General features: G+C 36.7%; 1 protein-coding gene across 1 annotated transcript in view; it reads left to right on the top strand.

Annotated features, from left to right (window-relative positions):
- DCP1A (decapping mRNA 1A) overlaps positions 1-24,181 on the top strand; it is a 48,518-nt gene extending 24,337 nt beyond the window's left edge. Inside the window, exons 6-10 of the mRNA XM_067544173.1 lie at positions 1,040-1,162; positions 8,672-9,430; positions 14,056-14,121; positions 17,319-17,537; positions 20,047-24,181. Of these exons, the coding sequence (XP_067400274.1) occupies positions 1,040-1,162; positions 8,672-9,430; positions 14,056-14,121; positions 17,319-17,537; positions 20,047-20,124 (1,245 nt within the window). The 3' untranslated portion in view covers positions 20,125-24,181. The remainder of the gene's footprint in view (positions 1-1,039; positions 1,163-8,671; positions 9,431-14,055; positions 14,122-17,318; positions 17,538-20,046) is intronic.
- The last annotated feature ends 2,258 nt before the right edge of the window (positions 24,182-26,439 follow it).

Below are 26,439 nucleotides of genomic sequence, written 5' to 3'. Positions count from 1 at the left end.
AGGCCTAATGTATGTTACTACTTAAATGTTAGAAGCTGATTAGATTTCAGGAGATTTCTGCCCCACTCTTAACACGTAGTCTTTGTTTTGTTCCTAAATCATTACTCAGTCACTGAGAAATTTAAAAACAAAACATCACAGTCTCATAGCCCTTTCAAAAAAATAAACCCCCAAAATGAATTGTAAGATGCTATTTGCTGGCTTTGCAGCTGTAGCAGTTAAGTAACCAGAACTATTCCCATGTGTTCTGCTGACATCACTTGATGATGCAGGTGTTCAGCGATATCTTAGGATAAGGTGTTATATAGGCTGAAGTTGTTTTAATAAGTTACCTCAATTTCAGCTTCTTAAATAATGCATCATAAACAATAATGAAGTGAAAAGTCACTTGAACCATGAAGTTGATTTATTACTTTATTATATTACAATTGAGATATTTATCTAACATCTTTAAATAACATGGGATCTGTAGTCTCAGCTAATTTCCTGATTTTCTGTGCTCACCTCGCCTTGTATTTTACAAGTGTTTAATTTGTTCCTCCATTAATGCACTTGCACCATTAAATAACTACAGTGGAGACAGTACATTGCATGAATAATTGGTGCTTTTTCTAATCAGCGGACATATGCAAATCCTTTAGTAGTGAAGTGTAATTTGTACGTAGTCTAAATTCTTACAGTAATAAAATATAGCAAATTTTATTGTTTGCAGCTAGTGTCTATAGCTGAAATGACTGGTGTATTTTTATAAATTGAACTTGTTTCTATTAAGTGAAAAAAAATGAAAGAAGTTCTATAAGTTTCACAATAAGAGAGTAACAAAAGAATAGTGGGCACCGGTTGTAGATTAAATGTGGTGAATTTCGCCGTCTCATTATATTTAAAACTTATGAACTCCACAATGGCTTACAAAAATAAACAAGATCTACATTCTGTATATATGAGAGTGGTAAAGCAAGTGCAGACTGAATTACAGCAATTGTGCTGCTGGGATAAGGATAGGAAACAGATGTATTCATGTAAATGTTTCCTTTTTTAGAATCAGATCAATGAATTGAATATTATATCAAGTTCTGGAATGCAGCAAAATGCAAATCCTACAAAGACAGACAGTATGGAGACTTCAGAACAAACGTCTTCAACATTACAAATGCAAGACCAGGTATGTTCAATCCAAACCTAAACAGAGTGACAGTCCTTCATTTAATATTTTATCATCAGTAATATAAATACAGCATGTTATACACAAGTGAGATCTTTCCCAGTACTTTTGCAGCATTGTTTACAAAAAGTTAGTTTACACTCAGTTTAAAAAAAATGAACTGCCAAGATGTGTGTGTTCCTAAATTCAATGACTGTAAGTTCTGTCTCCTGTGTCCTTTCTCACTTCTTCCTGATGTATGTTATGTCCTTTCTTATCTGACATGTTCATCATTTTGGCTGTGGGTAAAATTTGCAAAGGCATCTAAGTGATTTAGGAGCCTCAATCCCATTTTCAGTAGAGGTGTGGACATTTAGGAACCTGAGTCTCATTGAAAGTCAGTGGGAATCTAGGCTCCTAAGTAACTTAGATGTTTTGAAAATTAACTCCTTTTCTATATTCAGAAATGCTTTCTAAAAATCCCCCCCATTATTACTATTGTTTCATTTCCATTGGTAATAGCACTACTATAGACATGGGGATAGATCCTGAACTGGCATAAATTATCATAGCTCCCTTGAAGTCAGTGGTCACAAGCTAAGGATCTGACCTGAGGGATTAGTGGTTAATCACATTTTAAGTAGTGTTTCTAGTAGATCTACTCTGAACATGATTAGAAGACCTGCTTAAAAACCAACAGGCAAATCTCCGGGAAACTATGTGGGTGATCCACTGTTGCCCCACCAATAGTTTTTAAACTGTCAACAGTAATGGGAAACTTTAGCAAAATATCCTAATTTAAATGCATTGCTTAATTTGCAGTTTCTCTCTAACAGAAGTTTCCCATGGTTCAAAACAGGTTTCCTTTCTGATTGATAAGCAGCATCCCTGGACATTTTGGAGCATGGATATTGTCAGAAGAAAAATAACTCACTAAATTTGTTCATAGATATTCACCCATAATGAAGCCATAGAGCTTCCTACTTTAGAGAAGATTCAGCCTCTCCAGGACGAGCCTCTCTGCGGCTGCTTCTAATGCTGTAATTAGATGTCACACAATACATCAATAAGTTACACCTAACAATGCCACCTAGTGGAGGCAAAAATATAATGCTTACACATTAGGTAATACTTCAGAAAATCTCCTTTAGAGATTCACTTTAGTAATTGGCTGGTTAGAATCCCCTGATAAGGTTGTATTCAGCTATATCTCAAAACAAAATAAAAACCACAAAGTATTCTTTTTTGCACTTTTAAATTGTAAATGAACATAAAGATTGCTCTACAGTTTCTCTAGTTTGACATCTTTGGAGGAATGACTGCAAAGGAGAGATTAGAAAAGCAGATTAACATTTACAAAATAAATCCAGAAGGAAACATATTTGCAAATTGCCTTCTAACAATAATTCTTGGGGGGAAGGAATTTTATAGAGCAGTTAAAATGTATCTAATCTCATTTGACTCACTTTAATAAAGCCGTTTAAATTGAACTATTGAAAGATTTATATATCAGATTTTTTTAAACCTTTAGTTTAGTTTAGTTATTACGTGAAAGATTACAACACTACTAGCCTGTGTGGAAATGACTAAAAATAGCTAAATAGAGGTACAGATGTAACCAACAGTACATGAGCAAGCTTGATTTTTTTTTCTTTATTAATCTAAAAAAGCATTTGCACAAATGAAGGGAGAGTAAGGAACAGCTCCATCTTCAATTAGTAAAATCAGTTTCAATTAAATGAAAAATTCAGAAGGGTCAGATTTTCATACTTTAAAGAGTAAGATGATAATAAAATCTTTAGAACAGTGTTGGTAGCTATTTACAAAGTTCATACTACACTCCTGCCAAAAAAAAACAAAACAACCCCAAACCTATCCCAAAACAAAAAAACCAAGCTTGTGTAAATTACTCTATATAACATTTGTTAATCCACAACAAAGAAATACTTCTGACAGGTGGTTTAAAAATATCTACCTGCCCTGTAGTACTTTGAAGTTCCTCTGTATCTCAGCAATTAAATCAGTTATGTAGAGTGTTCCCAAACCAGCAAATCAACAGACCGGGGTATCTTCTAAAACAACGGACTCTATTAAAACAAAGCTTTCAGATTCATTGATATTTAGCACTATAAAAAGCCTTTGCTCAATTGGAATCATATCCCATTTGGATTGATCTCTGCAGCTGTTGGCCCACAGGAGTTCAGCTGTACCATTGTAGGATTCTTGTGGAATTGGCTGGGAGTATCACAGAAATAATGCTCTCTTTCTTAGAGAAGAGATGGAAGCATGGTGGGTGTGACATGTTGTGGATCACCCAGACCAATAAGGGGTTCTGTCACCTCCTGCCTTGGTAACCTTGAATGCCTTTATGCTTTGCAGATTTGGTTCAGAGCTGTGACACCAGTAGCCTGCCCACAAGCACACCCTGGACTCCACCAGCCTAGTTTCTTTTTGCAAGGTGACACCAACAGCCAGTGTGAAGTCTTGCCAAATCTATCCATACTGAGTTCTTAACTACCAGACATGTGGATTTTTCCTATCTGGTTCATCACCACCAAAGGCATGAAACTAGGCCCCCAGACACAGTTTACTTCGCTGCACGCACTCCACATAGTTTGCACACTAAAGACCTGCTTGGGATAAAAATAAGATTTATTTAATAGAAAAAACACAGATTCAAAGATGAAATAGTAAGGGGAACCAAACATACAAGTTATGCAGAAAATAAACCTAAAGATCCAACCTCAGGTATTCCACATTCAAATTAGATAAAATCCCTTTTTTAATACAAGTTATCGATTGCTTCTGAACAGTTTCCCAGTATACCCCCTGCCATAAGTGGGATCCTGCAGTTCATGGAGAGCACCCGCCAAGTGTCTGTCTCTCGGTTTCTAGATAAGGACCTCAGTTTCATGCCTCCTTTTTAAAAGGGCTTTTTCCCTTCTTCTTTCTCTCTCTTGGCATGGTGACTCCTGGTTATTCAGGGTGGGGAGACTCGAGCTGGGATGTCTCAGGGCTTGTCTACACATAAAGTGCTGCAGTGTGTCTGGTGAAGACGCTCTTTGCCGACAGGAGAGAGCTCTTTCGTTGGCATAATAAAACCATCTTTGCGAGCAGCAGTAGCTATGTCGGTGGGAGAAGCTTTCCCGGCGACATAGCGCTGTCCATATCGGCGCTTATGTCAGTGTAATTTATGTTGCTCATGAGGGTGGTTGATTCACACCCCTGAGCGACATAATTTATGCCAACATAAACTGTAGTGTAGATATAGCCTCCGTGTCTTTGCATTAAATCTAAAGGCTCACTGTTTGTCTTTTCCTGGGTTAAACAAGGCTAGGTGTGTGAAGCTAGGTCTGGTCTACACTACAGACCTATATCGCTATAACTATGTTACTCTGGGATGTGAAAAACTTAGTTACTGCCTTTCAAGGAGGTGGATTAACTATGACAATACAAGCGTAGAGCATCTTCATTAACATTTTACGTTGGTGAAACTGCGCTGATGCAGTATTTTAAATGTAGACGTGCCCCATGTCTTGTCAGGTTGAGGAGGCAGCCTCTCTCTGACTGATGCCCATCACCCTGCAGTGACATGGAAGTGAATCTGCACCACAGATTATGAGCACATTTTTTCATATACACAAATATATAAATTCATAACCACAATCTGTATATGTCTCATAAGAATGATTAAGTTTATAACATTACAAACTTTCATAAAAGACCTTACTTTACACATTTTTATACACAGTAATATTGCATACAATTGGTTGATTCAATTGCTAATTCTTTGGGGTTCAGACCCCCTGTTCTCTCGTGGGGTGATTGGACTCTGATTGCAACAGTGCTATTCATTCTATCATTCTCTTCATCATGGAGGCATTGGTAACAACTCCATGTGGATGAGTGCACTTTCTCCTAGTGTGTAGATGAATGATTTTGAAAAAGCTTCTAAAAATAATCTTATTTGGATAGAAATTCAAAGTTAAAAATTTGCCCTTAAGAAATTTAGCCAAGATTCCAACACTTATTCAAATTCTTAAATCTTAGTTTCACTTCAGACTTTCACACATTAATGGATTTCATGCAGAGAGTTTTTAATATATAAAGTCATTATTCAACTTTAACATTTTGTTTTATGCCACAGCAGCTGTCACAATATTCATCATCCAAATTAGACATATAAAATCTCACATAACATTTTGCAGATGCTACCAAGTCCAGGGAGTGGGGATAGAATGCACTGGCCAGCAACTTGGATTGATTGGTCAAGAGTAAGACTCCTTTGAGAGGCTTGATTTTTGGGAGTCCGTAGAGGCCATTTGTATAGCTGTTGCATACAAGTGATGAAGTTTTTTAGAAGTTGCTGATGGAGATTATTTTGATTTGGAGCATTACAATTATAATGATTACATGCAGCTGTCACCTTTCCATCTAACTCTAGTGGCTGATTTCCTAGTGCCTAGTCAAAACTAAAAACTGGATGGGTGTGAAATGATTGAGTCTCAGTCCAAATAAAGCCTGAAAATAAACTGGTGTGTTTGAGATAAGCATCAAGAGGATATGATGGAGGATATGATGGAGGGTAACTGCATCCCCCTATTATTGAGGATGTGCCCTAACTCTTTGTTAAGGAAGTTTGCAGTTCAGAGGGTGATTCCTGAATCCCTGGTTGGTCCTGGAGTTTCAGGTGGCATTACTGGCTGCAAATGCCTTTCATTTGCATCTGGAGAGATAACAGTGCATTTCACATTGTTGTGAAAACTGCAAAAAAGGCCGTTTTGTGACTTCCATATTGGATTATTGTCGCAACCTGTACTGTGCCTGTATCTTTTTGAAGAAACTGGAAACTACATCATCTAGTGCAGAAGACAGCTGTCTGCTTGGGTGACAGTGATAGTCATTTCACCCATTGTGTTTATTGCACCCAGAAGCTGGTAGATAATTGAAGTATTTCAAGGTGTTGACATGGATTTCTAATGCACTATGTGGTTTGGAACTTGGGTGCCGCTTCATGGTGAAACACAAGAGATCAGCTGGCATGCTCTTGCTAACAGTCGTAGATTTGAATTTCTGGGTGCTGCTGGCAGAGCATTGTCTGGTGGCAGTGTGAATTCCTTATGTGTTTCCTCAGTTAGCCAGAGATGAGCCTTTTTTAATTAGTCTTTCTGTTGATTTAGGCAACTGTAGTATTCCCCCCCCCCCCCCCCCCCCCCCCCCCCCAATGATGCACTTAGGCCAAGTGACAGTAGTAGTATGATCTTTTCATAATTTTTATTTGTGTATTAAAACAGATATGCAGTCCATTTAATTCCCAAATGATCTATAATCTCTGCCCTGTGGATACAGATTTTAGAATACACTACCAAACCCATTCTTTTCTTTGTTCTAACTGTTCTGCACTTCAATTTTATGTTCCTTTTGTTTTCCTTTTACAGGACAGCATGAAAATGTGTGATTTGATTTATTTTTCCTATAACCTTCATCACTTCGAATGCCTTGCTAATGTCCCTGCTGCTACTTCTCCAATGTAAAGAATACTTAGCTTTGCAGTCACTTTTAAAATAATAAAAAGGCAGCCATTTTCTATTAGAAGCACACAAAGTTAAAACATTTGCCAAAAGGAAAATAAAATCACTAGAGAGTACAATATTTTCTGTGTTTTTTGCACTGGAGAATGAAAACAAATTATACTATAAATGGTAATTGACCATGCTCTTCCTTTTATGCTAATATAAAACAATCTGTATAGTATTAAACAGTTTCATGTTTAAAAGTAGCAGAACAAAATTTTAAATATAGGAAATGCCTTAAGATTGTAGAAGTGTTATGACAAGCCAGTCATGCAGCGTAATCTAGGTGGGACTAAGCTTGCTGTTCCATAGTTCTTTGATTTAAACAAGAAGATGCTTGTCAGGTTAATTTATTATAAGATATTTCATTAGATTCTGAATATTTTGTTCTTCAGTGAACATTCTTTTAAAAGTATGGAGGAAAAAAACTGAAGTTAATAGCACTCAGGTTATAACTCAGAGGTACGTAAACAGATTTTTTTTTTTTTAAATCAGGCTTTACTTTGAAATTCCTCGAGTTCGCCTGTCACAACATCTGTTATGTTGCCTACAAGAAGAGTTCAAAAAAATTAAAAATCTAATTTAACTGAACCATTAGGATGTGTATATGCCTTACTAACTGCTTAATTTTATTACTGTAACCCTTCCCTGTCTCTCTCCCCCTTCTTTTAATCCATTTATTTATTGATGACCTTCACTTTTTGCAGTGTCTGAAATTTATATTGTAAAACTCATCTGAACAGATGCAGTTTGTTGTTTCTCCAAAGTGCATTGCACAATTATAAATGATCAGAGTAATATGTAATGCTAACACTAATGGCAGTGTGTTTTTCGTTTGTGTAATTGTCGTTTTGTTTTAAAATAATAAAATATTATAGGAAAACTTATGAAATGTACACACACAAAGTTCTTTTAGAACAGATGCAACTTGCATGTTTAAGCAATTCATATCCTTTTTATTTACCAAAAAAAGGTTTATTTAATTAGTGCAGAAACCTTTGAAGTTGTTACAGTCACCTTTGTTGCTGCAGGTGATGAAAAATAGATCTTGAGGTATAAAATAATAAAACTTGGGAAACTTTTAGTATTCTGAAAAATAGGGTCAGGTGCATTTGATGAATCAGCTCCTCCAAATTTAACTGGAGGCTGTGACACTGGAGCACAATTGGGAGCCCATGATAACATTTTTGCCTCCCAAGCATAGTCTTGCACCAGGTGGAATTCCAGTGATTATTTCTTTCATGGTCTCCTGAAACTGCCTTTGTTCTTACACTACCATGTACTTAAAATGCTTCAAGATCATGTGGTGAAAGTTGGTGTCATTAAACTAAGTGAATGTGATACAAATTATTATATCCAAAAAGATTGCATATGAGCCATATTGATATGCAATGATTTTTATATTCCATTTGTTGTCCATTTTGGCATGAAAAATTCTAAGTACATAGTATCTGACAGATTTTGAATACCCTGCCATTCAAGGGAGCTATGTTGCTGTCAATTGATTACCACACTGTATTGTATTTCTATAAAGTGATTGTCTTTTTGTTGAGCTTATGCTTTAGAGTATAGCCTAAGGCAGTCCCTGAGTTAATTAGCTGAGTGACAGTACAACAGTACTTACAACCAGGATCCATATAATAGTTTTGGTAATTAATTTACAGTTAGTATGTTCCATGTGGGTGAGGTGGCAAGCTTTGAAATTCGTGTACACATTGTAAATTGCTTTCTTTGAAAGCTCAAAAGCTTGTCTCTTTCACCAACAGAAGTTGGTCCAATAAAAGATGTTACCTCACCCACTTTGACTTACTATTCAAATTCTGTTTCAGAAAGTATTCTTCTCCACGGTTTTGTTCTGAATGCTCTAAAAGCTCCTATGTGGGGGACAGCGGATGTATTTATTTTTTCATCAGTTCTCTGAATGTATTTATTTTTTCACCAATTTCTCTCTTTCTAGCCATTCCAGTCAACACACAAACATCTGACAGTGGAAGAATTATTTGGAACCTCCTTGCCAAAGGAACAACCAACAGTTCCATATCCCAGTCCAGACAGACTGGAGAAGTTGAAAGCTGACACCTCAGGCAGAGAGCACAACTTACTCTTCCCTTTTTCACTTGAGCAATCAACAGTGACACACCAACCACTGGGGAAACCAGAGAGTCCAAGTATCAAAACCAATGCCAGTACCTTGAATCAGCAGGAGTGTATAACACCCATGCTGATAGCTCCAGCTTCAGTTTTGCAGCCTGATATAAAGAATGTTTCGAACTATACAGTTCAGTTAAGCCCTATTCTTAATTCATCCTCAACAACAGAAGCTCCTGCTGCTCAGATACTTCCCAACCTAAACCCAAACAGTAATATAATACAAGTTATGCATCAAGCTGCTAAGCAGATGTCCCCACTTATGAATCAGCCACCATCTGATGTGAATCACATGCCACAAAATCTAATTGCTGGTCAGAACCAGTTCATAGCACCTTTGGCAACAACTAATACGGGAAATGCTTCAAATACACCCCTTCCAAATGTTGATCTTCTCCAGAAACTCAAGTTGACCCCACAGCAAGACCAAATACAACAGAATCTGAGTAAAACTACCATGGCACCTAGCATTTCAGCTGCAGTTAGCCAACTTGCAACACCAGAAAGCTTCAAAGAAACCCACATCAAATCAGCATCCCTGAGTAGCAAAATAATCACACCCCTTCAGGTATTCTATGGATTTGTATATGGTTTTGTACTTTTCTTAAAATATTGCAAGGCAATAAATGCTTTGTCCTTTACATTTGAACTTCCTTTAAAATTAGCTTTTAACTCTAAGAGCTTTATTGTAAGTATTAGATGATTTGTTAAAATACTTTTAGATGAGAACTTGCTCCTTTCTCATAAAAATATTGGTTTATAATAGCTTTCTCAGAGCAATGTAGCTCTCTGTTGTGCCAACAGAATTTCCAACTTTGGCTTATTATGTACTTCTTAGATATTTGAATTTTGTTAAGATTTGTTTTTATCACTTACCATAGAATTCCCAACTGAATTTGAAAGTATTCCTTCTCCAGAATTCTATTCTGTGTTGATGGAGATTCTTAATTCGCCATTACACTTTTCAGTATGCTATGTGGATATGTTAGTGGCTTGGTAAATGGCCAAGAAGTTACATTGGGTTTCAACTATTTGTAGGTGAGAATTCACAGGCAGAGAAAATTTGAAAGTTAAACTCTGCCAATAGGTACTATTCGCTTTATGTAACTTTCGGCTATCGTAAATGATAGAGCTGTTTGTAGAAGAACAGTTAATCAGGCTGCTATCACCATGGATGAGTATACTGCAAGTAGTCCACCTATGTCTATATTGCAAAAATGTTACTGAATGCTGATGGTGTGAATTCCTGATAAGTGGAATAAAGGTGTGTCATTGCAGTTCTCCTTCTTAGATAATTCTGTAGTAGTGCTGCAGGAGTCGATAAGAAGTTCCAGTCAGAGTTTTTTGAAGGTATACAATTAATATTATTGTCCTGTCTTCAGTTTGCTCTTTGTCATTCCCTGAAAGTGCTTCACCATTTCTATTTTGGACTTAGTTCCTTGTTTGGTAATACCTCTGAGAGGCAATTGGTTGTCAAGTTGAATGGGTAATAATTTGTGATCTATACCTTATGTAGACCGCTTTGAAGTCAGTGATGTTTCATCTTAGTCTTATTTCCAGAACTTTATTGCTAAACTTTTTTTCTGAGACCCAATTAAGAGTAGTGAGACTTCCCATGTATGGAAGCCAATACCCCCAATATAAATGTAAGCACAAAAGGTTTTGAGACACAGCTTGGAAGTACAATGCTGTTGTGCAGAGCTGTGGTTTGGTTTTGATATTGTTTAGTTTTGTGCAAACTCACCATTTATATTTACACCTGTGAGTGCGATTGCATGCTATTAGCTACTTTTATGGTAGTGTTAATTAACCTGAACAAGCTATAGTTGATCTTCCTTCTAAACAGATGGATTTTCTCTTGCACCTTGTTATGGAGTCATCCCGAATTTTAGTCTTGTGTTTTTAGCATTCTATGTAGATTAAGCAGATGTATTTACAGAACATTTATGTTCTCTTCATTTCACTGTGCTGATGCACTTCATCAAGAGGTGATTGTAAACAGGGAATCATTATCAAGCAGGTATGTTCCTACTGGGGTCCTGGAGGGCCAAGAACCAATCCCTGTGCTTCTTAACATTTTATTAATGAGCTGGAAGAAAACATAAAATCATCACTGATAAAGTTTGCAGGTGACCCAAAAATTGGGGGAGTGGTAAATAGTGAGAAAGATGCGTCACTAAGACAGAGATCTGGATCACTTGGTAAATTGGGTTTAAGCAAACAATACGAATGTTAATACAGCTAAATGTATATATCTATGAACAAAGGATATTTATACTTAGAGGATGGGGGTCTCTATCCTGGGAAGGAGTGATTGGAAAAAATTTGGGAGTTGTGATGGATGATCATCTGAACATGAGCTCCCAGTACGACGATGTTGCCAAAAGGCCCAGTGTAATCCTTGGATGCATTAATGGGACTTTTGAATAGGAGTAAAGAGGTTATCTTACATTTGTGCTTGTGCGACCACTGCTGGAGTACTGTGTCCAATTCTAGTGTCCACAGTTCAAAAATGGTGTTGATAAATTGGAGAGAACAGCCACAAGAATGAGTAAAGGATTAGAAAAGATGCCTTACAGTGATAGATTGAGCTCTTGAGTCTATTTTGCTTAACAAAGAGAGGTTAAGGAGTGACTTGATTACAGCCTGTAAGTACCTACGTGGGAACAAATTCTTAATAATGGGCTCTTCATTCTAGTAGAGAAAGACAAGATCCAATGGCTGAAAGTGGAAGCTAGGCAAATTTAGATTGGAAATAAGGCATACATTTTAGCAGTGAGGGTAATAAACCATTGGAACAAGGGTCATGGTGGATTCTCCTTCACTGTCAATTTTTAAATCAACACAGTATATTTTTTTAAAAGCAGTGCTCTAGGAATTATTTTGGGGAAGTTCTCTGGCCTATGTTATTCAGGAAGTCTGACTAGATGATCACAACAATCCCTTTTGGCCTTGGAATCTATGAATCAGACATAGTTAAGTAATTTTGCTTGATTGCATCTGCTTATTTTTGCTGTCTTCCACTTTTGGGCCATCACCTTATCCATTTTTAAGTATCCATTTTCTCAGTGCATTTACTGTCACCCAGTGCATTTCGTCTTGGATCAGCAATATTTGAAAATTTGGTAGCCACTCCTGGGCTAGCTGATGTTCATACTTACGATAGTACTGTAGTAGGATTCTGACTGTTTTACTGATAATTCCAAGATCCTTAAGACTTTACTGTCAGCCAGTGAGAGGTTTAGAAAGGTCGAACACCCTTTTTTAATAAACTAACAAGGGAGGATACTAATTCTGCTTCCATCCCTTTAGCTCCCAATTGCTGACCCCTTCAGGTTGTCAGCATACTTTTGGTTTTCTTGCTGATTGATTCAGGTTGAAGTGGCTATTTTCACATAGAAAATTCTTCCAGTTCCTGTACTACTTACTGTAGAGGTGGCTTGAGACCAGCAGATTATGACCTTTTCCCCTCTGTCTTTGCCTTTTTGTCACCTTAAGAAGTGTCCTTCAGCCCAGTGCTTGTTTTTGTATGGATTAAAAAATTCTGTAATTTTAGGTATTGACTTTCTCCCTCCTTCAGAGAATACTGCCATTCCTGTTATTTAAAAAGTCTTGCTTTTCATTGTGTAGGCTTTTAAATTATCCAGTTTCAAATTGTCTAATCTCCTTTCATTTTTAATCAAAGATTTTTTTTTTTTTAGAGTAGGTTATGGCTGCTACATAGTAGGATCATCTTGCTAGAGATCACCTGTTTATTAAAAGTTTTGACGCTGTTTTGTTTGGACCTGGTACAGCATTGATACTACCATCCTCCATCCGATGTTTAATGATTTGAGCACTGCATTTCTGAGCTGTATTCTTTCTTTCTTCCAACAGCTGCTAAACCTTGTCATAGCTTTTGAAGCTGTGGATCATGGCACCCTCTTAGAGCATTTAGCAAAACTGGCTGGGAATTTGGAACTGCCCCTTGACTGGATTTGTTGAGTGTCATTGGTTTGTTATCCTTGGAAACTGCCCTTTTCAAGTGCAGATTCAATGCATCTCTGTTTTTCCCTCTCCACATACCCCTCCCACCCATATGTCAGCATGTTCCTATTGAGAAATATTCTCCATAGATTTAAACCCTCATGTGCTTTGGGCAGTATTTAAATGTGTTCTCCCACAAACTAATTCAAGGGATCTTCCAACTGTTATGTCATATCATTGAGTCTTAATACAAGTACAGCCAAACTGTTGTTTATATGGGGGGGGGTTGTTTTGGTTCTTTGAATTTTGTTTTGTTGGGTGTTTTTTTGGCCTTGAAGTTATCAAGAAAAGTATTGATCTCTTGCAGTTCAGATAAATGAGATTTTCTCTCTCCGAATCATGGATTTAGTTTTGGTTTTCAGAGATCACTTTTATCTTGAGAATCACTGGCAGACTACCCTAGCTAGGACTGTTATAAAGCTATTTTTTCAAGGATGTCAAAGGATTTGTTGTAGTATTTTTTGTGTATATCTTTTTTACATACATTTGTCTTGGAATATTGTGACTTCCTCTTTGGAAATTTCCAAAAATGTCTGCTGTGTACTGCATGTAATTGATTTAAAATACTCTTTCTGAAATCCTAGCAGACTACAGTATTCTCAGATTTCAATTATATATTGAGGTTTTTACATCTGCTTTTAGCAAAACATTGATAGAATTTTTCTGTGAACTTCATGATCTTGTCTATTAAAATTTATTGAGCACTTCATTTTGTTGAGCTTGGTTGGTTATTTTCCAGTGTACCTTTACATTTTGGGTTCCAAGACATTTTTTTTTTTACAAAGAAATTAACTTCTATAATCCCTGTCCTTGGAATTTTTTAAGTATGGTTGAAGGGTTGTTGATTCTGCAATCTTCAAATGTAGACTCTAAGCTTGTATTTTCAATTTGCCTTGGATTATAATATATGTTTTGAGCTATAATTTTTGCTCCATTTGTGAAATATATATAAATATAAAAATCTGCATAGAATTGGATACCATGTCTGTTTTATTGTAGGCATTTGACTTGTAATAAAATAAAATAGAGAAATATATTAAATATTTTTAAATATTAATATTTTAAAAAAAGAAAATATATAATTTAGTGGGAGAAGAACAGAAGATAACACTAATGGAAAATCAGATGCTCACAATAACGTGTACCACACTTTCTTTTTAATTGTAGACCATACAGCAAAACAAGGAGCCAGAAATATTTCCACAGCCCAAGGCTTTGCCAAAAGCCAGCCAAGTAAGCATATAAACTTTCCTCCAACAAATTAAATATTTTCTCATGTCAAAGTTCTTTATTTTTACGGCAAATAATGTATTGTATCTTGAAGGCTGAGTACAAGACTAGTCTTTAAAGTGCCCATTAATCATGTTTCCACCTCTGAATGTTTGTAAAATGTTGTTATGGTCAGGAAAGAGACTGTATACTAAAAATGGCTTCTCTTTACTATGAGATTTCTTCCCTGCATGTTAGCTACGCTGTACTATGGGAGAGTGAACTAGTCTCTTCTGCCTCATGCAGTATGAACAGGAATAGCAGCCTGCATCATCTTTATTGCTGGTGGTGATGCAGGAGCTAGAAGGAATATATCTTGACTCTCCAATTCCAGGTTCAGTTTGAACCAGTAGCAGTTTTTTAAAATGTTTTCAATTGTAGTTGATGGTAATAGAAAAGCAGTAAGTAGAGAACTCCATATTTCCATAATTATTTTTGCTTAATGTTTATGTTGGAGTAACACCGAGGGCCCTTAATCTATTCGAGGCACTATGCAAACATGGTAAATGATAGTCTCTGCCCCCAAACAGCTTACAATCTAAAAGACAAGACAGACATAACAGGTAGATGGAACAAATGGATGTGGGGGAAAGGGAAGGATGGTACCAAAAAGTAGTGTGCTCTAGCATAAACTAGTTGTGAGTGCAATTTGTAGCCAGGTGATAACAGTAATCATTGTGATCACTACTTCCCGTTTTTATAGATTCTGTTTTCAGATTGTTAGAACCACAAAAGAATAATCTTTGAACATCCAGGTCAATATAATATCAAAATGAACTATTTATTTGAGAGTCCAGTCAGAAAATAATTAGCAGTAGCCAAAAAGCAAGAATCATACCTTTTACAACATACTTGACCTCTAATGATTTTTATTTAATTATTTATGTCTAAATGAAATACACAGTAAAATGTAGTCCTTGTTGGTGACCAGCAGCATCTAAACTGATTAGTGGCTTTACAAAAATCATGAATCGTAAGGCTTTTAAACACTATTCCTAAATCATGCCATTCTAAATCCTCTTGCATTATATAAAAGCTGCTTTAGTAGCATGTTCATCTCTAATCGGGAGGGCAGCAAAATGACTTTGTTCACAGTTCAGTGCAGTCTGTAAATTGGCCAGTAGTCAATGATCAGTTAAGTAATGTGTCCATGGTAACAAATGCATCACTTTTGAGCTCCAACACAATTCAGTGTGCTGGTGTTGTGGCACTAACTACATTTGCTGATTTAAATGTGCTGTCATGATTTTCAAATTCAGTCTTACTGGTTATTTTCCCTACTATGTTGAATTTAAGATATATTTTGCGGGGTTTAACCCTTTTGTTATGACTCTCAATGTGAATATTCAGAGTGAATAGTTTTGCCCTGTTTGTTTGTTTTTTTAATGGAAGATTTTGAATTTCCAAGGAAAGCTGTTTGGTTTTTTTTTTTGTGTGTTTAAAGTTTATTTAGGTCATTTATTTATATTATACCTATGGGTGCTTTATTTCCACTTTCCTCTTTTGGTGAAACTGTTGATGTTTTCAAACTTAATCCCAAATACGTTGGTTAGCCAGGAAGCCTTAGCAAAAGAAGCAGGTAGATCAGTATATTCAATATAAAACTGAAGTGACGGGGAGTCTTCAGATTAATCACCTGAGGATGAGCTTTCCCAACTTCACTCAAACAGATCTAGCATTCTGACATTTTTTGGGGGGAGGAGTCTTAAACTTCTGGACAAGATATTGTTATAGTGAGTTCTTTATAGAAGTTAATAAAAGGAAAATGAATCCAAAGTTGTGGGTGTATACTTTTAAAAATGGAAAGCAAACTAACTGAAAGTGACTGATGAGCTATAATTAAAGAGTAGGATCAAATTTAAAATTAATTTCACTGACTCCAAATTATTATTGGGTATTTTGGTTCAATATAATGTTGTGCTTGGTTGGAGGCTGGAGACCCTGGAAAATAAATCCAGGGCCTCCATATTCCAGGCTTAAGAGGAACAGAGCAATTTGACGAACAGTTGGCTGAAAAATTTTAATCCTATATGAAACACGTAATAGCCTTTTTTATTGCGCACCCTCCCTCCCCCCGGAGGACTTGCCTTTGGGCCACTGAATTACCTTGTTGACAGTCTCAGCCCTGGTCTACACTACAAACTTATGCTGGTATAACTATATCACTCAGGAATGTGGAAAACCTACATCTCTGGGCGATGCAGTTGTATCAACCAAATTCCCAGTATAGACAGTGCTATGTCAACTGGAGAAGCTTTCCTGCCGGCGTAGGTGGCATCTTTACTAAGCGCTACAGTAGTGCAGCTGCAGCGCTGTAAGTGTAGACAAACCCTCCGTTCTTGCTACTCTGATTTGCATTGTGCAGAGTTAAGAACACTAAAAGGTAGCGATTGCAGAGAAGAATTGTGCCTACAGAGAAGATAAATCTGTATCTTGTTCAGCTCCTAAATCAGTTTGCTTTACAAATATAAAACTTTTGTGACTCAACTAATTAAGCTCAAAAGCACTTACTTACAGCTTTAACATTTTATACTTATATTTTGTGTCTTAGTCTACAAATGCCTATTTGTTTCTCCAAGTATACATTTTAAGGAGCTCAGTATGATAATGGTCATCCTGGGTCTCAGTGCCCTGAAGAGCTGCTAAATTCCCTAGGATTCCTGACGTTCCTAATGCCTCCCAGTAGTTGATTAATCTATTTTCTCCATCCTGTCGTCTTTGAAATCACGTCATATATGGTTCTATTTGTATTAGAAGTTTTGGTTTTTTTTAAATTGCCTACACATAAGATTTTTTTCAGCTCTACAGCTACCTAAAGTGCCAAGTGTTTTAAAAAAAAAAAAGTTTGAGATCAAAAGATCCAAAGCACAGTTAGACACACCAGCAGTGAGATTTCAAATGGAGCCATTTTAAATCCTCCAAATTTTAATGTAATTAATGGATTTATTTGACCTTAACAAAAATTAAATCTGCACTAAGAATAAAGAGAAAACTTTGGACACTTTTCTCATCCCTGTCATAGTTTTAAACGGTAAAATGTAGCACTCTAAATTTCTATTTACACAACATATATAGTAACAGTAGTTAATTCATCCAGGTTCTCATAAAGTCACTCATCTCCACAGTACCTAAGTGCTTAATTATTTTCCTTTCTTTTGCAGGTTGCACCTCCACAGTTTGTTACAGCCACAACTACAGTGACTCCTTCAATCCTCTTGTCTCCGAGTGTTTTCCAGCAGTCAGCTTCAAAATCCACTGAAATGGAGAATAAAGCCAGCTCCTCTTCTCCTCTAACACTAGGAGCAACAGAAATTCAGACAATATCTCCTACTGTTCTCAGTAGGTCTCAGCTACAGGAAACCTTAATACATCTAATAAAGGTACTGTCAGTATCAGATTAAACCTCTTTGGGTTTTTTCTGAATACAGAGGCAAGTAATGAGACTCTGTACACTTGTAACTCCCGTTGGATTCAATAGACATTACAAGAGCTCAGCACTGTTGGAAGCCTTATGATTCCACACAGGTCCCATGTGAGGAGGTGGTCCCTTGACTCAACTGTCTTCCTTCTCAGGATGGCACAATTTATTTCCTCTGTGGGATCCAGGATTAGTGATGAGGTGGGGAACGGCTAAGGGAAAGGCCACAAGGGACATGCATTGGTCCTCTTCCATCTCCATCCACATACATCTCTGAAAATCTGCAGAAAAGTTAATGCAGCTTCAGGATGTATTAACATTCCTATGGAGCCCCTCCTGTTGCTTAGCTCTCTCTTAAAGGGAGTTCCAGGGGTGGACTTGAGGCCTGCTGTCTTTGGCAGCACAGCTCCAGTGGATCTGCACTGAGTGGAAAGGAGCTCGGGGGCCTGTGCATAGACCTCTGTATAGATTGCTCTAGCCTCTTGCAAATTTCATGGGATCTGGAGAATTTGTGGATAAAGAGAAGAGTTGTAGAAATCTGTGCCTTTCTGTGGGTTTTTGTGCTGGAAGGAGTGCCTTGGTACAGGATTTTGTCCACAAGAAGTTAAAAATATGTATGTAAAATCAAAATATATTTCATTAATAGCTCAGCCTGGAAGTAACTTGACTACTATATTTTTATTTAACAAAATATTCCAGTTACAGATCAGTTTTCTTTGTTCCTTTTTTAGAAGGATGAGCTCACCTTGAAATGGAAACTGCATGCATTCTGATTTAATGAATTACAAATTTTTAGTGAGTGAGCTTTAATGCTTCAATTAATACTTCTGCTGCCATTCTGTTTTGCAACTTTGACTGCAGAGTTCCTCAGGTCAGGTCTACACTTAGAATGCTGTAGCGGCACAGCTGCACTGATGAAGACGCTACTACGCCGATGGGAAAGCTCCCATCCACCTTCAGGAGAGGCGGTAGCTAAGTTAACGGGAGAAGTCCTCCAGTCAACATAGCGCTGTCTACACTGGGGGGCTAGGCTGGTATAACTGTGTCATTCAGGGGTGTGGATTTTTCGCACCCCTGAGTGTCGTAGTTACACCGATGTAATGTAGACATGGCCTCAGTGAATCCATATAGTAAGGGGATCATTTAGCCTCTTTCTGTTGTAAAATTACCACCAGTGTCGCATCAGGGCTCTCTTGCTCTTTCCACACTGATATCAGTAGATCTTGCACGCAAAATGCAGCTCTAAAAATAAGACTACAGAAACGTAGCTCCTAGTAATAGAATTGTTCAGACTGGAAAGGTCTCATGGTCATGTCATAAGCTAGGTGGCCAGTTTTTGTTCATCAGCATGACCTGCTTTTTTGGAGGGGGCGGGACCTGCAACTGCAACAAAAAAAACGTGCTGACCCATGAAAAATAGGAAAAACCTGCAAACTGCCAGTCTTTTTTTTAAATATTTTTTGTCAGAGGCAGATTGCACTGATGTCCACCTGTAATCTTGAGGACACTATTTGTGCTGTTCCAGTTCCAAAGAGGGCATTACTTTTAATGTGCAGCCTGTATATGTTGTATTTAGGCAGGAACCTGAATGCTGATCAAAATTAGCATCCCCAGCACTGGGGGATTACTATAAATAGTGACTGCAGAAGGATATAAAGGTCTGAAGTGCAAATAATGCTGAGGGAGAAGAATACTCATTTCATGCTGGTTGATTGGGTGTTGGTTATAGGCTTTACTATTATGTCTCATTTGAATGGTTGGAACCCAAGAAAACTAGAATAGCTTTAAATAGTGCATATAATATATTGATCTAGGATTTTAGACCCAGGAACACACTGTGCTTTTCCCTCCTCCCCCCTTCCCCCCCCCCCCCCCAAAAAAAAAAAAAAAAAAAAAAAAAACCACAAACCAAAACTGGTCTTAGATGTGTAAGTAATTGCAGAAAGTATTTTCATATAATTGCTGGCACTGTTTGGAGAGTGATTTGGGAGTCACTGAAGTTCAGGAATGCACAAAGAGCGAAATTCACTGCATCCCAGCGAAGCCCAGATAATGGGACTTGATGTGGTTGAAGTGAGCAGGAATTCTGGGGGCCATTGGAACTTAAACCTTCCAACCCAGGGCCAAGACTATAGTGCACCTTCTCTTCCTTCCACTTACAACTACTGGTACATTGCCTGGGCTGGAATGGTGGCTGTTGTCCCTCAGTGCTGCTTGTGCTTGATGTTAGGACACTTGAAATGTGTAATAATGGATCTTACGGCTCTGGCCCCCCAGTCTCATGCTCTTTCAGTCTATGTGATGTCTGTGCAGCAGTGCCTTAGTTCAGCCAGTCCTCACTATATTTCCACTCTGAAGAAACACAAGCCCCATCTTGGAGTTTAAGTTATGCCTAGTTAAGTAGGAAAACTCAGCACTTAAGTATATGTTTTTAGTTAATGTTCTGCATGTGCTCTTTTCCCCTCCTGCAGAATGATTCCAGTTTTCTCAGTACTGTTCATGAAGTCTACTTGCAAGTCCTGACCAAGAATACAGACATCAAACTATAATTGAAGTTAATTCAGTTCAACTGACAATATGTCTGCTTCTGAAACAATTATGCCTCATGTATAAAGCTGTAATATTTTTTAAAAAGAATATTTAGTTTTCAGTGTCTTGAATTTTGAACCTGTTGGGAAAAGCTATTCCTTAAAAATACTTCTAAAAGTAATCTTATCAGAAGTGATCTAGGTTTCACTGTGATAATCACCAGCAAACTTTGTTTCTATGAAAAAATGTAGTTGCATCTGAGCTTTCATTAGCATTAAGTAAATGCGCAAATGTTTTCTGACTTGTATTTCTAGCTATCTCCAGTACTGAAAAGTTAAGGGGAGCAATGCTGGTTTTAAACTATCCAGTGTACAGGACACTACACGGATCAGAACAAAACTCAGTTGTAAAACCCACTTCCTGTTTTAAGAGTTGTGAAGAGGCTGGGGAGGTCATTTATCAAAACAAGCTGGGTGGTTGGTGGAATGTGGGCATGCAGTAAAAGATACTGCAGTTAGGCTTGGAGCTGGATGTTTGAAGTGGGGGTTAAAAATACTTTTGCCCTTCCTGACCAATAAATAGCCGCTACCCAATGCACATCCTTATTTTGTAACTGTTTATTTAGTTTTTGGTTTTGGATTTTTGGCAACAAACACATATCCAATGGAGTATGCTCAGTTTCTCTAAGAAGATAGAATCCAAAGTTTGCACAATCCTAGGATAGGGTAATCATATGCTCTTTAAGTAACAGTCTGATTCTGTAAATTTTTAAAATTAGGTCTGGGGGAGAACACCACTCAAAGACTATTATTTTCCTATCCCCTCGGGCTATATATGATATTTGAAAGATGTTGTTTCTGTTAAGCTAAGGATGAGCCTGTGCCAGAATTGAGTTTCATTCCTCACTGGTGTTGGTGTGGTAGTGTTGAAAACTATGCAGATGGGGAACAATTGCAAACTCACCCCTTGCCTCCACATTTTTTTTCAAATTGTGTAGTAAAGAGTTGTTTAGCTGAAAAGTGAATGCTTCTTACCTATGCTTTCCCATTTCAGTATGTACCAGTGTAAGAATCAGACTTCTTCATGTTTCCCCATTTGAAGTCAGAAAACAATCTCTAATGATATTTTACTATGCTGCTATTGATCTACCTGTGACTTTTATTTATTTCTGTATGGCATGCAAAGGTAGTTAGTAATACTTTAAAGTAGATCTCAGTTGATTCCAGCAATAGTAGTTTTAAAGAATGGTTTTTGAGTAGAGAGGTCTTGGTATATTTGGTAAAGAATAATTTTAGTAAATTTAACCAGTTAGGATGCTTTGCTTATTTTTTCCAAGCACTATTTCAATGAAGAAGGAACAAGTTTTGTTTGGTTCTATAAAATAGAATATCCTAGGGGTTAGTTGTAATAATGTTGACATAGTCAAGGGTGCAGGGTCATTTCATTGGAAATGATCATCTAAGCTTTAATTGTGACTCAATCACAAATCCGTGTGTTTCTTAATTATAACAGAATGTTTGCATTTTTCATGTCTATCTGTTTTAGTTTGAATAGAAAAGTTTTTTGTTTAACAAAATCTGCCTTCTGAAGAGCTTTTTCAGCTTTTGAGCTCAGTATTTTCAATTAAAAATATTTAGTATTTTTATGTTCATGTGCAGAATTCAGGGAGACATGCTAGTGATCATGCACATTTACGAAGAATTATATTAGCATTAATGGTAGCATTTGAATTCAGCAACAAAGACTTTCTGGACCTTGTACTGAAGAAGGCGACCTTCCTTCTCACATATTAGAATTATAATAGTGTGCCCAAGCACAAAGCAATGTGAATTTGATTAGTTTATCTAAACCTATACACCTAATTCAAATAAAATATGTGAGGACCTTTTTGCAGGAGAAAGAACGGGAAAAAATGCCAAACTAAGAGCTGTGCTCTTGAATATAGTCCTAGTAGACAATAACCAAGACCCTCAAACAAAAGTCTTTCTCTGGCTTCAGCAAAGACTGAAGCAGTACTTTCTTGACTTTTATGGGCATTTCTACTATCCTTGAAAAGAAAGGTAGGTGGAAGGAGGAGTTCCCAAGTATAAAAAGGAGATAAGGAGTTATTGAGATACCTGTTACAAATATTTCTGTTAATTTTCAGTTAAATTCACTCACATCCTTAAAATGTCATATCCAAAGATTTATAGAAATGATGGGACACTCAGGATTTCCCTCATATGGATTGTACTGTCATTTTAAGTCTGTAAGTCGGGAACAATTGATGATAAAGGGAATGTTGTTTTTAAATAGCAACAACATTAGGAGGGTTTGATTATGATCTAAAACACAGACATTTTACATTTTTGTTTAATGTGTTTGTGTTATAATTGTCCAGGAGACCTCAACAAGAGGTTGGTACATCCAAGTTCTCTTAATTTTTATATTATATTAGCCTGAAAAAGTGTCTTCTTCCCAGCTTGCAAAATGAATTTAACTTAGAGTGACTAAGCAAGCTTTCTAATTATTACAACTGATTTCTGTTCACATTGAATTCTTACTCACATTTACTCCACCTGCTGTATGTGTAACAAACGCACACTGGGAGAATAGTTTCCTGTAATATACTACACTATTAGACTGTGTAGAATATGCAGAGTGCCATGGTAGTGCTTTCTGTAATATGACCAGATTTAACAGATAAACTTCTTTAATGAAGAACTGCATTGTAAAACAGAAGCTCTGCTGCAGCGTAAAACTGGAGATGTTTTATAATGTGGAAGTTGCTTGACCTCTTGGGCTATTTTGAATTTTTGTATTCTAAAATTGTCAAGCTCGTTTCATTGCTTGATTCATGTAGGCTGCATGTACTGATAACTAATGCATAGCAACTTACCATGGGTCATCACAGCTACTTAACATGATCATTAAAAGTGACTTTTTATTTTGGTAAAACTACTACTTGATATGATTGTACTCATTAGTTCTGCGAGTGAAAATGATTAGTGTAGACTATATTCCCAAAATTAATTTTATTCTGTCTAAGCATGTGTTTTCAGTGGTCAATGTTAAGTCACTTTAAAAAATGATAGCCTTCTAATCCAAGATGGTTTTAAGATCTACAGCTTTATTTTAGTCACAAATTAAGATTGTTTCCTGGTTTTGTCGCTATTATATTAATATTGCAAAGTTGTATGAAAGGCGCTGAACAGCTATTAATTTGGAAGCAGCATATCATGTCAGAGTAGAAAACATTTGCAAAAGAATTTAGGCAAAGTGTGAAACTGCAAGAGTGATTATTAATTTTAGTTTCTTATAATAAATATTTGACTTGCCAGGTACTGATATTCAACATGTTGGAACATTTGCTGCTGGACATATTTCATTTTGCCTACATTTTGTTTTGCTTCGTTTTTTGGTACATTCATTGAACCTATAATGCCCTATCTAGTCAAGTATGTAATTACTGAGAAACTTTCCGAAGAGAGTGATTGCTTTGGAATGTTATCTTTAAAGGTATGTGAGAAATCAGCCACTTTTTCCCAGTTCTTTGAATTGCTTCTTGCTTACAGCTTATCTTTACAGGAGGAATGTGTGCAATATATTTCACCTCAGTTTAGTCTGACATGGTTGTGAAAATGTTAAGATGCAATATATTCTTTCCACTTTAAATTGGAAAAAATTGCAATATCTTTCCCTGACGGTCTATTTATTTTTATCTATTCTGTGTATGGGCACATGGTGGGATTTTTTTTAAATGTACAGTATGCATTTTTAACTGTCTGATTTCTACCACTTTTGGCTGCACCAGTTATTGTTCACTTGCATGTTCTTACAGTGTGAAGATGCTCAAGACATTGGGATTTTTAGTAATGATTTCTGGAAACATGGTATGCAAACAGTTTTTTTTAAAGTCAGTAAATGTAGATACTGCATCACTAACATTATGGTATGGTATAGTATGAAATTCCTTATACCATATATGTATGTTTGCAAATATTAAGTTATTGCATAAATGTTTAAGAATTAGCATTTTTTCATCCAAAATTTTGTATGTTTGCAAATATATTTTTGTAATAAAATTTCAGTATTTCAGCACCTCCTAAAATCTTCCAGTGTTTTCTTTCATTTGCAGAGATAGGAACTAACTCTGAATGTAAACTCAGCAGGTTCATTGGGATCATCCATCCCAGTGATTTATATTTAGATTTGGAATTTGGCAAACTAACCAATCAACTTCCTGTTCTAAGAAACAAATCTGTAAGAACTGCATAGTGCTAATACTACTGCACTTGCTTCCATTGGCTTCCATCCCAGTATTTAATTGTTGTAGTATCCCTCTCATCCATTCTGGTGAATGTGTGACACTTGATAAACCAAATATTTATCTGAAACAGTTTAGATATAGATTTGGTGGTGGTCTGGATTAATTCACCACCTGTCACTCTATACTAATTGATTATGGTAATACTGTGATACTGTTGGTTTTGCTGCCCAATCCACTGGTTAGTATCATAGTTTTAGTAATCTTAATTTATTTGCAACAAAGTCTTGTGGCACAATTTCACTATGACGCTAACTTTTCCCTTCATCAGGATTTTTTTTTCTGGATTCTCCTTTGTTTGCCTCTTGAATGCCTAACATGATATTTTCAGCTGAAATGGAATATAAGCAAAATTATAAAATTCTTCAGATATTCCTTACAAACATCATCTAATGTCACAAAGTAAATCAGTTGGGGAAATTGAAACAGACAAGGGGACAAATTCAGAAGTTAGGGCATCTAACTTACCCCACCTGACATAACTCCCCTAGATTCAGTCTTTCTTGGATCTACTTACACCCAGTCTCCCAACAAGTTAGTGAGTCTTAAATAAGTCTAGGAGAATGTAATTTACGCATTGAAGAAGCAGAATTGTATGTTAAAACAGGATGGTGCTATCTTTGTAGATATTAGTGGACTGGAAACTACTACATATGCAAGCAGGTCCCTCTCTAATTGCCTTGCATGGCAGCCTTCCAGCAGGAAAAGTGATAATTTCTATGGAATAGCCATGAAAACAAAATAACAGCCATAATGATCTGAATTCTGGCTTTGCTTGCTTTGACAAATTTGTTGCATACCACAATCAACATGGAGGAGGATTGAATACTGTGGGCTCTGTCTCTTTAAAGAGATTCAGTGAACAATTATACCTTACTGCATCCAAACTACATCATGCACTGCATAAATAAAATTAACCTTACATTTGGGCAGAACTCTTCCTCTGGCTTCCTACCTGACATGTCATTTTGGACTCTGCAATTGACAAGAGTATTTTCTGAGAGTTTGGATGGAAGCCTATGTGTTGAAAATCAAATTTCTAAAAGAAAGGTGGTTATAGTGTTAATTATGGAGAAACAGGTGGGAGGTTGCAAGTTTTGAGCTCTGCTTTCTGGTCTTCCTTCAGCAAGTACTGTCCAGCAATGCAGTTTACACCCTCGTGTGTATTAAATGTTCCAATTGCTTGGGCTAGCTAGCCCCTTTCCAGGTTATCAAAGTAGCTGAAAGGAAAACTATGCATTTCTCTAATGCCTTAGAGAATGAAATATTTACCAAAACCAAATATATGAAAATGAATTTCCCACTGTGTTTTGAAATACCTGTCACTGTTTTAATACCTCCCTCCAGTGAACTAGACTATGTGCCTCTATGAGGGCTGACCTCTTAGTGATGCTGCATTGTATTTCTAAGCAGGAGGCTGAATTTCATTAAATAGAACTGGGGTGTAGAAAATTCATTCACTGAAATCTGACTCTTTCCAATCAGTTTTCAGTTAAATTCTGATAGGGTTAGACTAGAGGATGGAATACATACACACTGTGGCATGTACAAATAACAGCACCTGCTCAACAAAACATTGTGACAGATCCTTAGCTCATATAAATGGGAACATCTTTATTGACTTCAGTAAAGCCATGCCCATTTATACCAGTTTAGGATGTGATCCATTGTGCAACAATGTACTTATTAGAGATCAGTTGTGCCTCACACCATACAAAGTGACTGGATTGACTTGGGGCAGACCAATCTCATATTTACTGGATCAGGATAGGAAAACTGCTACCACTCTTTCTCCCAAATTACAGATGTTGTTTTATGAAGCTGAGGTGAATTTTTCTCCCTTTCATTTAAAAGTTGAGAATGAATTGTTTTATTTTAAAAGGTTTATTACCAATGCATTTAAGCAGTTAAATTTACCCAAACATTTAAAGAAAAAAATCTTAAAACAACTTTTAAACTGTTTTCAGTGCTTGCTAGCAGAACTTGATTTGTCTGTCTTCGTTTTATTTCATGAAACTCTGCTTTCCAG

This window comes from Emydura macquarii, unplaced genomic scaffold, assembly GCF_026122565.2.
Source record: "Emydura macquarii macquarii isolate MOO-44397 ecotype Brisbane River unplaced genomic scaffold, CSIRO-AGI_Emac_v2 contig_968, whole genome shotgun sequence".
In the NCBI taxonomy this organism is placed as follows: Eukaryota; Metazoa; Chordata; order Testudines; family Chelidae; genus Emydura; species Emydura macquarii.
Note: the sequence above shows the minus strand (reverse complement) of the source record. Positions and strands in the feature narration are given on the sequence as shown.